Source organism: Amblyraja radiata, chromosome 6 (assembly GCF_010909765.2).
Source record: "Amblyraja radiata isolate CabotCenter1 chromosome 6, sAmbRad1.1.pri, whole genome shotgun sequence".
Lineage (NCBI taxonomy): Eukaryota > Metazoa > Chordata > Chondrichthyes > Rajiformes > Rajidae > Amblyraja > Amblyraja radiata.
The window spans coordinates 18102072-18115270 of NC_045961.1; the positions used below are offsets into that span (position 1 = coordinate 18102072).

The following is a 13199-nucleotide window of genomic DNA, read 5'->3' on the forward strand; positions in this document are numbered from 1 at the left end:
GCATGGAGTCGCATGCTCGTGGGACAGGCCCTTAAATATTTGTAGTTTTTACTGTGTTCCTGTTTCTTTATTTGTTTTGTACAAATCTCAAAAAGAGGCAATTCATGTGTGGGTTTCAAACACCACTATTAACTATGCAAAGTAAAGATTTGATATACAAACTAATTACCATGAATTGAATAGATTCTGATACTTTTCATTTTGAGTTTCTTCGGAGGTGGTGGCTGCCGTTTGTACTCGTTCTTCATCACTTCGTAATACCCAACGTATCTGCTCTGTAAAGTAGTACAAAACTTCAAACATTCCCTCTCCTCACACTTAAACAAACTGTATTCAGTTTTAGTCACCATGCTCGAGGAAGGAGTTCGTTAAGCTGGAAAGTTGCAGAGAAGATTTACAAGGATGTCGCCAGGACCCGAGGGCCTGAGCTGTAGGGAGAGGTTGAGAGGGAAAGATAGACCAGCCATGATTGAATGACAGAGTAGACTTGACGGGCCGAATGGCTCGATTCTGCGCCTTTTCATAAGTTCTCAGAGCAGAATTAAGCCATTCGGCCCATCAAGTCTACTCTACCTTTCAATCATGGCTGGTCTATCTTTCCCTCTCAACCCCATTCTCTTACCTTCCCCCAACAACCTTACTAAGGAATCTATCAATCTCCGCCTTTGACTGCCTCCACAGCAGTCTGCGGTAATGAATTCCACAAATTCACCACCTACAGAAATTTACCTTCATTTCCTTTCCTTTGTCCTTTGATTCTGAGGCTATTGCCTCTGGTTCTAGACTCTCCCACAGTGGAAACATCCTCTCTACATCCACTATCCAGACTTTATTCATTGGAGCGCAGAAGCCGAGGGGCGATTTTAAAATCATGGGGACGGGAGGAGAAATAGATAGGGTGAATGCACAGACTTTCACCCAGGGTAGGGGGCCAGAATAAAAATCAAGAACTAGAGGGCAAGGGTTTAAGATAATAAGGTGACTGCACAGATAGAACGCGTGGAGTCTTTCACCCAGAGTAAGGGAATTAGGATTCAGAGGGGAAAAAACTTTAATCAAAACCAGAGGGGCAACTTTTTCCATACTGAGGGCAGCAGGTAAATGCAACGAGCTGCCAGGGGAGGTAGTCGAGTAGTACATTAAGAATATTTTACTGAGTACATGGATACGAAAAGTTTGGAGGGATATGGGCCAAACATAAGCAAATGGGACGAGCTTAGATGGGGCATCTTTTGGTCGGCATTGACATATTGGGCCGAGGCCTGTTTACACACTGCATGGCTTTTTAAATGTAGTGAACAGTATATTTTCCCCTTGTTACAAAACCCTCATCATTACTCAAAAGTTATGGATATCTCTAACATGCAAATGTAAGGGGCCAAATAATGGTTTATCATGTACACATCAAATAATCAGTTAATTAATGTTACAATCAGGGCTTGGTAAACCTCATTAATTTAGTGCAGATGGATTTGCAAATGTGGTCCCAATACAAATCCAACGCAACGTCAACATTGGAGATTGAGATTCAAGAGACAGACAATGTGTAAGTTAACAAGGTTATTTGAGATGATTAACTTGTTGCAAATGCATTGTCTACCCCAGATATTCTAAAGCACACTGGTTGGAATCAAAATCAAATGGGCGTGTAAAGTTGGCACGGTAAAACAAGTGTTGAGGACGTTACCTGGGAAGGAGTTTCCACTCCCTGAAACTTTGAGCTGACACTTGTGTCCGTTCGTCGTTCTCCAAAGTAATCCAAACTTTCCTGTGAAAAGACCACTGAAACATTACTGCATGATTCCCGTTTGGTTTAGAGAAACAGCGTGGACACAGTCCCTGCGGCACACAGAGTCCGCGTTGACCAGCCATCACCCGTGCACACGTTCTATGTTATCCCAGTTTCACTTGCCCAGAGTCGGTGAATCGAGGGCCAGAGGACATGGGTTTAAGGTGAAGAGGAAAGGATTTAATAGGAATCCGAGGGGTAACTTTTTCCACAGAGGGTGGTGGGTGTATGGAACAAGCTGCTAGAGGAGGTAGTTGAGGCAGGGACTATCGCAACATTTAAGAAATAGTTAGGCACGTACATGGATAGGACAGATTTGGAGGGATGTGGACCAAATACGGGCAGGTGGGACAAGTGTAGCTGGGACATGTTGGCCGGTGTGGGAAAATTGGGCCGAAGGGCCTCTTCCCACACTATCACTCTACAACTTCCTACACACTAGGGGCAATTTGTAGAGGCCAATTAACCTACAAACCTGCACGTCTTGGGAATGTGGGAGGGAACCAGAGCACCTGGAGGAAACCCACGTGGTCACAGGGAAAACATGCAAACTCTGTTCACCATAGTCAGGATCGAACCTGGGCCTCTGGCGCTGCAAGGCAGCAACACTTCCGCTGCGCCACTGTGTTCGATGCAATTGGAATGTAATACTAACCGCGCACAATGCAAAAAAAAAATCTCAATATTTAATCAGTCTTAGCCAAGAAAGTTTGTTACCGTATATTAAAAACGTTACCTTTGCATTCTCAAACTGATCGCTGTCAATTAACCAGGTACAGACCATTGTGCCGGTCCTGCCTGCAAAGCAAAGGTGAAAGGTAACGGACATATGGAGGCCCCCTGAAATGTCCCTCCAACACCAACTACCAAAACTACTATCCCAGCCAGTGAGAGAAACACATGTTTAAATAAAAATGGAGACAGCTACACTCACAACCCAATGAGTTAATGGATTAATGCAACCCAAATAGAAGCTAAAGGTTCCATGATCAAATGTTAACTCTCTATTTTGACCCTCCACCAGTGCCATTCTCCACCTGCGACTGAAAAGCATAGAAACATAGAAAATAGATGCAGGAGGAGGCCATTCGGCCCTTCGAGCCAGCACCGCCATTCATTGTGATCATGGCTGATCGTCCCCAATCAATAAACCATGCCTGCCTTCTCCCCATATCCCTCGATTCCACTAGCTCCTAGAGCTATCAAGCATAAGCATCTTATGGTTTCTTCCCCAACACTGTACAAAACATCAACCATTGCTGTTCTCGATTGAATATATTGGGATGATGGCGTTCCAGAGATCCCCAGAGAAACTCTGGACAAGGAGCTCCAAATAGGCACGTGGTACATCGACAACAACTTCCATCAACCTCAAATTTACGTTCCATGTCCAAGTGCTCATGAGATCTGTGAGCAGGGGTTATTTCTTCCACCAATTCACATTGGGGGAAACTGAGCCTTGTTGGTGGGTGAAGATCCACCTCAGTAATTTCCCTCTGATGGGTGGGCAACAACTTCAAGCCTTGATCACTGGTCAGCTCTATTTGCAGCATGTAAATAGCAGCAAAATCGTTCCGGCAAATGTTTAAAACTAGGATGCATGGAAAATATAAACCAATTTCACAAGAACAACACGAAATTATACTCCAATTCTTAATTACAAAAAATCCCCATGTACACTTTCATGCTTAATCCTTCTGTTTTGTCCACCATTGCCGGTTACTGGAAACGGGTCTGAAGAAGGGTTTCGGCCAGATACGTTGCCTATTTCCTTCGCTCCATAGATGCTGCTGCACCCGCTGAGTTTCTCCAGCACTTTTGTCTACGAATGTTTTTGGCCAAACATGTGCCATTGGAACTAGGTTTGTGTAAATTGTGTGTCTTGGTTCTTTTCTTGTTGTATGACTGCAGAAACCAAATTTCATTTGAACTTCATTTGAGGTTCAAATGACAATAAATAATTGTATAATTGTATGGGGCATCTTGGTGGGCATGGACGAGTTGGGTCAAAGGGCCAGTTTCTGTGCTGTGTGACTGCGATTCTAATTTCTCCATTAGGCAATCTGAGCTGCTTCTCACTAGTTCCATAATCATTTAATCCTAACATTTGATACCAAATGCAGCATCTAATACTTTGCACTGTGGTTGAGAACTGTTTAGGGGTGGGGGTGGGGGTTTCTGGAGCACTATTATGGGTGTTGTGGGCCGAAGGGACTGGTTTCCAGAGAGCTAGTATGGACATTGCGGGCCGAATGGATTATTGGGCTGGCAGCTCAGTCACTCAGGCCTGGTGGGCTGGCAGCTCAGTCACTCAGGCTGGTGGGCTGGCAGCTCAGTCACTCAAGGCTGGTGGGCTGGCAGCTCAGCTACTCAGTGCTGGTGGGCTGGCAGATCAGTCACTCAGGGCTGGTGGGCTGGCAGCTCAGAAACTGCCAGAAATTCTGCCCAAAACAGGTGAGAGACTCAGTGAGAGAGAAGGGGGAGAGGGTCGAGAATCAATTTTAGACATTTTTCATCTTTTTCTACAGATCACAGCAATGAAGGAGGAGAGTCTATCCTGGCCTGGATCTCACAGGGAGCCAATGAAAGGAGGGAGAAAAATACTGGGGTGAGGTTTAATACTTACAGGGGGAATACTTAGTGATGGGCTGAAGGGACTCCTTCTGGGCTAGTACATGCCTGATGGACCGAAGGGAATTAATAAAAACTTCTGAGTGAAATCTCAGTGAAAGGCACTTTTTGTGCACTTTTCCTGGCCTGGCACGGGCCTTTTAGGCCAAAATGCTCCTCCTGGGCTAATACGAACATTTTCGGCAAAAGGGACTGGTTTCTGGGCTAATAGTGGCTTTGAGGGCCAAAATGAGTGGTTTCAGGTAGGCCACAGGTGGGCTGGCAGTTCACTCGCTCATTCACAGCTGGTGGGCTGGCATTTCACTCACTCACTCATGGCTGGTGGGCTGGCAGTTCACTCACGGCTGGTGGGCTGGCAGTTGATTGACTCACGGCTGGTAGGCTGGCAGTTCACTCATGGCTATTCTTTGAAATTCAATTTCAAGCAGAGTGCAGGCCGCCAAATTCATTTCATACCATTTCAAGCAGAGTGCAGGCCACCAAATTTCATTTGAACTTCATTTGAGGTTCAAATGACAATAAATAATTGTATAATTGTATGGGGCATCTTGGTGGGCATGGACGAGTTGGGTCAAAGGGCCAGTTTCTGTGCTGTGTGACTGCGATTCTAATTTCTCCATTAGGCAATCTGAGCTGCTTCTCACTAGTTCCATAATCATTTAATCCTAACATTCAATACCAAATGCAGCATCTAATACTTTGCACTGTGGTTGAGAACTGTTTGGGGGTGGGGGGAGGTCTCCTTGACCATATTTTCCTTGGTATGGTAGCGTTTCTGGAGAACTCGGAGCAGTCACGACCTCGAGTAACAACATCCATTGGCCACATATCAGAAAACTTTGACTTCTACACAGATGACAATCCTGCCAGAGCTCAGAAGAGGATTAGGGAGCCTTCTGGGTCAATGAACCCAGATCTGACAGCATTGGACAACTGGTTTACATGTGGGTACACATAAATGCTGGAGAAACTCAGCGGGTGCAGCAGCATCTATGGAGCGAAGGAAATAGGTAACGTTTACATGGTTTACATGTGGCATCTTGCCGCAGGTTCTGCCTGCCCTGCTGAGTCTTCTGCACATCCACTTTTCACCTGGGCAGCACAGTGGTGCAGCTGGCAGAGCCGCTGCCTCACAGCACTAAAGACTCTGGTTCAATCATGACCTCAGTTGTCTGTGTGGAGTTTGCACGCTCGTCAAATATATATGCCAAATACTTTGGTTTGTGCAGTTGCTAAAATAAAATCTCTTTTTAAAATGGTGATCTTCTCAAACTTAGATCTAAAATTGATTTATGCATCTCTTTATTAACATTGCTGGCCATTTTAGGTTGTACACTAAACCACCAAGTGCTGGAGGAACTCTGCAGGTCAGACAGACAGCACCTGTGTGGGGAATGGACAGGGGACATTTCAGGTCAGGACCGCTCGTCAGACTGATCTCACCACAGATGCTGCCTGGCCCGCTGAGTACCCCCAGCTGTTTATCTTGTGCAGGGTGGTGCAGTGGAGCGGCTGGGAGAGCTGTTGCCTTGCAGTGCCAGAGACCCAAGTTCAATCCTGACCTCGGGTGCCGTCAGCGTGAAGCTTGCATGCTCTCCGTGACTGCATGGGTTTCCTCCAAGTGCCCCGTTTGCCTCCCACATCCTAAAGGTGTGCAGGTTTGTAGGTTTATTGGCCTCTGTAAAATTGTGTAGGGAATAGACAATAGGTGCAGGAGTAGGCCATTCGGCCCTTTGAGCCATTCAATCCCCAATCTACAATGGATGAGAAAGAGGGATAACAGAACAAATACAAACAGGTGATCCTGATGGGCATGGACTCAGTGGGCCGATGGGCCCGTTTTGCCAACCTAAACTAAAAAAAAATGTCTTCTATCGAAACAAGGAACTGCAGATGCTGGTTAATACACAAACTATAAAGTGTTGAGTAACTGAGAATATGGATAAGTGACAAGTCTGAAGAAGGGTCCCAACCAGAAACGTCACCTATCCATGTGCGTGCCCAGCTGAGTTACTCCAGCACCGAGTCCTTTTGATATTTTCTTTTACTTTATCTCTAACTTCTGACTCTCAAGAGAATCCTTATTTAAAGCAGCTTGTCAGCAAGCAGTCGGAATGCAAACACAGAACAATGACAAGCAAATCCTACTATTGTCTATTGATTTAAGTTTCAGGAAGAGAAGAAACCAAGACCAGTAAAGTTTTAACTAACAAAAAGTATGAAAACACTTCACAATGTACTCATCCATGTTCCCGAGATGCTGCCTAACCCACAGAGTTACCTCAGTATTTTGTGTCTATCTATTGACTATGGAAGTTGCGATGCATGTTAAAGTTGTACAAGACGTTGGTGAGGCCACATTTAGAGTATTGTGTTCAGTTTTGTTCACTGCTATAGGAAGGAATGCCATTAAGCTCTGAAGGGTACAGAGACGGTTTACTATGATGTTGTCAGAACTTGAAGGCCTGAGCTATAGGGAGAGGTTGGGCAGGCTGGGGTTGTTCCCCTGAGAGTACAGGAGACTAAGTGGGTGAAAGATAGAAAGATAGGTGCAGGAGAAGGCTATTCTGCCCATTTTAGGTTGTACACCGCCATTCAATATGATCATGGCGGATCTAAAATCAGTACCCCCTTCCTGCTTTTTCTCCCATATCCCTCGATTCCTATAGCCCCAAGAGCTAAATCTAACGCTCTCTAAAAAACACCCAGTGAATTGGCCTCCACTGCCTTCTGTGGCACAGAATTCCACAGATTCACAACTCTCTGGGTGAAGAGAATTTCCTCATCTCAGTCCAAAATGGCCCACCCCTTATTCTTAAACTGTGACCTCTGGTTCTGGACTCCCCCAACATCGGGAACATTTTTCCTGCATCTAGCCTGTCCAATACATTAAGAATTTTATATCTTTCTATAAGATCCCCTCTCATTCTTCTAAATTCCAGTGAATACAAGCCCAGTCGACCCATTCTTTCATCATTTGTCAGTTTCCGCCATCCTGGGAATTAGCCTGGTGAATCTACGCTGCACTCCCTCAATAGCAATAATGTCCTTCCTCAAATTAGGAGACCAAAATTGCACACATTACTCCAGGTGCAGTCTCACCAGGGCCCTGTACAACTGCAGTAAGACCTTGCTCCTGAACTCAAATCCTCTCGCAATGAAGGCTAACATGCCATTAGCTTTCTTCACTGACTGCTGTACCTGCATGCTTACTTTCAGTGACTGATGTACAAACACACCCAGGTCTTGTTGCACCTCCCCTTCTCCTAACCCGACACAATTCAGATAATAATCTGTCTTCCTGTTCTTGCCACCTAAGTGGATAACCTCACATTTATCCACATTATACTGCATCTGCCCACTCACCCAACCTATCCAAGTCACCCTGCAGCCTCATAGCATCCTCCTCGCAGCTCATACTGCCATCCAGCTTCGTGTCATTCGCAAACTTGGTATCACATTTAATTCCCTCATCTAAATCATTAATGTATACATTGTAAATAACTGGGGTCCCAGCACCGAGCCTTGCGGCACCCCACTAGTCACTGCCTGCCATTCTGAAAAGGACCTGTTAATTCCTACTCTTTGCTTCCTGTCTGCCAACAAGTTCACTATCCATGCCAATACCCTACCCCCAATACCATGTGCTCTCATTTTGCACACTAATCTCTTGTGTGGGACCTTGTCAAAGGCTTTTTGAAAGTCCAGATACACCACATCCACAGGCTCTCCCTTATCCATTCTACTTGTTACATCCTCAAAAAATTCCAGATTAGTCAAGCATGATTTCCCCTTTATAAATCCATGCTGACTTTGACCGATCCTGTCACAGCTTTCCAAATGTGCTGCTATAACATCTTTAATCATCGACTCCAACATCTGCCCCACTACCAATGTAAGGCTAACTGGTCTATAAATCCCCGTTTTCTCTCTCCTTCTTTTCTTAAAAAGTGGGGTTACATTGGCTACCCTCCAATCTACAGGAACTGATCCAGAGTCGAGAGAACATTGGAAAATGATCACCAATGCATCGACGATTTCTAGGGTCACCTCCTTGAGTACTCTGGGATGCAGACCATGACGCCCTGGTGATTTATCTGCCTTCAGTCCCAACAGTTTACCTAACACTATTTCCTGACTAATGAGGATTTCCTTCAGTTCCTCCCTCCCACTAGATCCTCTGTCCCCTAGTATTTCTGGGAGATTGTTTGTGTCTTCTTTAGTGAAGACAGAACCAAAGTACTTGTTTAACTGTTCTGCCATTTCCTTGTTTTCCATTATAAATTCACCTATCTCTGACTGTAAGGGATCTACATTTGTCTTCACTAATCTTTTCCTTTCTACATATCTAAATACGCTTTTAGTCCGTTTTTATATTCTCCGCAAGCTTTCTTTCATGCTCTTTTTTCTATATATATAGAGTATAAAATCATGAGGGGAACAGATAGGGTGAACGCACATAATCTTTTACCCAGAGTAGGAGAAATTGAACATGAAGGCATAGGTTTAAAGTGAGAGGAGAAAGAGGGGAAACCCGAGGGGCAACTTTTTCCTATATAGATGGGTGTATGGAGCAAGCTGCCAGAGGAGTTAGTCGAGGCTGGTACTAAAACAACACAAGACATTTGGGCAAGTACAGCTGGAAAATGCTGATATGGATTGGATATGTGCCAAGCGGGACTAGCTTAGATGGGGGATCTCGATTAGCACGGAAAAGTGAGACCCGCTTCTGTGCAGCACGACTAATTTCTGCAAAACCATTTGGCCGACAACAGATTTCGTTCATACACCTGGTCAATGCACAATGTCAATGTATTTTTGCACTAATCCTCTTTTATTTGAAATTCAGTTTAGAAAGCCAATATTAACTCTAGGCCATCAAACCCTTCCGCAACAGAACCGCTACGGATTAAACTACTGAGGTCACTGGTAAATCATTGAAGCACAAAACAGATATTTGACTAACCCCACCATGGAGATATGTGCAAGCACCACAGCATTAGGTTCTCATTGGAAATTTTCCTTCATCGCGGACTAAACAGGTACAACGCCGCTCCCCCTTACAACACAAGAGCAGTCTGGAAATGTACAGAGTTGTTCATGTGTCGGGAGAAAGTGCCGTCTTGCTTTTTAGAAGAGGTCAAAATTGAATGAATCTTCCAGCAGCTCTGAGCCCATTTCAATGGGACGAGTGTCAGGTGCAAGAAGATCTCAATGGTTCAATAAAGCACCAATGAATCATCGAGCTCCTCTTGCATCCGACATGTGTCTTATTTGAGAAGGGCTCACAAATGCTTGAAGATTCATTCACCTTTCAGGACTGCACCACGACACTGCAAGTTGCCGCAAAGGCCGGTTTCTCTTCTTGGTTCCTTGGTCCTCCAAAATATTCCAAATGGAATTTAAACTGGAGGTGGTAGTTCATGGTGGTACCCCATCTCCCCCCTCCCCCACACCTCTCTACCCCTCCCCTCTCTCCTCCCCCTCTCCATCTCCCTCTCCTCCCACCCCCATCCCTCGCCCCCACCCCTCTGTCCATCTTCCACCTCTCCCACTTACTTCCTCCAACCCTAAGAAACATAGAAACAGAAAATAGGTGCAGTAGTAGGCCATTCGGCCCTACAAGCCAACACTCAATATGATTATGTTGAGGAGGATATGAGGAGCAACCTATACCTAGCCACTGACACCCTCCTCCGCCTAGCGGAGTTGGTCCTCACCCTCAACAACTTTACGTTTGACTCCTCCCATTTCCTCCAAACACAAGGCGTAGCTATGGGCACACGCATGGGCCCCAGCTACGCCTGCCTCTTTGTCGGGTACGTTGAACAATCCTTGTTCAATACGTACCAGGGCCCCATCCCCGACCTCTATCTCCGTTACATTGACGACTGCTTTGGGGCCACCTCCTGCACCCACACACAACTGACTGACTTCATCCACTTCACCACCAACTTCCATCCGGCACTCCAATACACCTGGACCATTTCCGACACTTCCCTACCATTCCTTGACCTCACCATCTCCATCGCAGGGGACAGACTTCTGACCGACATACACTACAAACCAACTGACTCACATGGCTATCTGGACTACACGTCTTCCCACCCTGCCCCCTGTAAAGACTCCATCCCCTACTCCCAATTCCTCCGCCTACGCCGCATCTGCTCCCAGGATGAGACGTTCCACACCAGGGCATCGGAAATGTCCTCGTTCTTCAGGGAACGGGGATTCCCCTCCGCCACCACAGAGGAGGCTCGCACCAGGGTCTCATCCATACCCCGCAACACTGCTCTCTCTCCCCATCCCCGCACTCGCAACAAGGGCAGAGTCCCCGTAGTCCTCACCTTTCACCCCACCAGCCGGCAAATACAACAAATAATCCTCCGCCATTTCCGCCACCTCCAACGTGACCCCACCACTCGCCACATCTTCCCATCTCCCCCCATGTCTGCCTTCCGCAAAGACCGCTCCCTCCGCAACTCCCTTGTCAATTCTTCCCTTCCCTCCCGTACCACCCCCTCCCCGGGCACTTTCCGTTGCAACCGCAAGAAATGCAACACCTGTCACTTCACCTCCTCCCTCGACTCCATTCAAGGACCCAAGCAGTCATTCCAGGTGCGACAAAGGTTCACCTGTATCTCCTCCAACCTCATCTACTGCATCCGCTGCTCTAGATGTCAGCTGATTTACATCGGGGAGACTAAGCGGAGGTTGGGCGATCGTTTCGTCGAACACCTCTGCTCAGTCCTCAATAACCTACCTGAACTCCCGGTGGCTCAGCACTTCAACTCCCCCTCCCATTCCCAATCCGACCTCTCTGTCCTGGGTCTCCTCCATTGCCAGAGTGAGCAACACCGGAAATTGGAGGAACAGCACCTCATATTCCGCCTGGGTTGCTTGCGTCCGGATGGCATGAACGTTGAATTCTCCCAGTTTTGCTAGTCCTTGCTGTCTCCTCCCCTTCCTTAACCCTCGAGCTGTCTCCTCCCATCCCCCCGCCCTCGGGTTCCTCCTCCTCCCTTTTTCCTTCCTTCTCCCCCCCACCCCCCATCAGTCTGAAGAAGGGTTTCGGCCCGAAACGTCGCCTATTTCCTTCGCTCCATAGATGCTGCTGCACCCGCTCAGTTTCTCCAGCATTTTTGTGTACCCTCAATATGATTATGGCTGATTGTCCAAAATCAGTACCCCATTCCAGCTTTTTTCCCTCTATCCCTTGATTCTCTGAGCCCTTAGAGCTAAATGTAACTCATGAAAAAATCCAGTGAATTGGCCTCCACTGCCTTCTGTGGCAGAGAATTCCACAGATTCACAACTCTCTGGGTGAAAAGCTTTTTCTTCATCTGTCCTAAATGGTCGACCCCTTATTCTTAAACTGTGACGTCATCCCAGGAATTAACCTGGTGAACCTACGCTGCACTCCCTCAATAGCAAGAATGTCCTTCCTCAAATTAAGAGACAAAAATTCCGGTTTGTTGGTTGACATCAGCCAATGCGATTTGGCCAACACACCCTGCTCCAATCTCAATGTCAGTGCTGACTAACAAACTATTCCAAGGCTCCCATCAAATCTCCCAGAATTACAGGCAGTGACTAGTGGGGTACCGCAAGGCTCAGTGCTGGGATCACAGCTATTTACAATATACATCAATGATTTAGATGAAGGGATTCCAAGTAGCAAATTTGCAGATGACACAAAGCTGGGTGGCAGTGTGAACTGTGAGGAGGATGCTATGAGAATGCAGGGTGACTTGGACAGGTTGTGTGAGTGGGCAGATGCATGGCAGATGCAGTTTAATGTGGATAAATGTGAGGTTATCCACTGAGGTAGCAAAAACTGGAAGGGAGATTATTATCTAAATGGTGGCAAGTTGGGAAAAGGGGAAGTACAACGGGATCTGGGGGTCCTTGTTCATCAGTCTATGAAAGTAAGCATGCAGGTACAGTAGGCAGTGAAGAAAACGAACGGCATGTTGGCCTTCATACCAAGAGGTCCTTCTGCAGTTGTACAAGGCCCTAGTGAGACCACACCTGGAATATTGTGTGCAGTTTGTGTCTCCAAATTTGAGGCAGGACATTCTTGCTATTGAGGGAGTGCAGCGTAGGTTTACAAGGTTAATTCCCGGGATGGCAGGACTGTCATATGCTGAGAGAATGGAATGGCTGGGCTTGTATACTCTGGAATTTAGAAGGATGAGAGAGGATCCTATTGAAACATAGAATTAAGGGTTTGGACACGCTAGAGGCAGGAAATATGTCCCCGATGTTGGGGGAGTCCAGAACCAGGGGCCACAGTTTAAGAATAAGGGACAAGCCATTTAGAACGGTGATGAGGAAACTTTTTCACACAGAGTGTTGTGAGTCTGGAATTCTCTGCTTCAGGGGGCAGTGGAGGCCAGTTCTCTGGATACTTTCAAGAGAGAGCTAGATAGGGCTCTTAAAGATAGCAGAGTCAGGGAATATGGGGAGAAGGCAGGAACAGGGTACTGATTTGGGATGATCAGCCATGATCACAATGGGTGGCGGTGCTGGCTCAAAGGGCCAAATGGCCTACTCCTGCACCCATTGTCTATTGTCCTGGAAAGACCAGAGTTGTCCCCTCCATTTTCTAGAGGGTAGCTCAAACCCAAGATGCGAGTCAAATTCCTAACAATTCAGAAGGTCTTTAGACTTGAGATACAGCATGGAAACAGGCCGTTCGGCTCACTAAGTCTGCGTCAACCAGCGATCACCCCATGCACGAGCACCATCCTACACTCCAGGGAGAATTTACAATTTG

The 13199-nt window shown here is 46.6% G+C and overlaps 1 protein-coding gene across 2 annotated transcripts in view; it reads right to left on the reverse strand.

Annotated features, from left to right (window-relative positions):
* LOC116974112 (phosphatidylinositol 3,4,5-trisphosphate 3-phosphatase TPTE2-like) overlaps positions 1 to 13199 on the reverse strand; it is a 97510-nt gene that overhangs the window by 11186 nt on the left and 73125 nt on the right. For both annotated transcript variants that reach the window (XM_033022253.1, XM_033022254.1), the window contains exons 13-15: positions 2526 to 2587; positions 1688 to 1768; positions 170 to 275 (exon numbers count right to left, since the gene is read on the reverse strand). In XM_033022253.1, coding sequence (XP_032878144.1) covers positions 170 to 275; positions 1688 to 1768; positions 2526 to 2587 — 249 coding nt within the window. The remainder of the gene's footprint in view (positions 1 to 169; positions 276 to 1687; positions 1769 to 2525; positions 2588 to 13199) is intronic.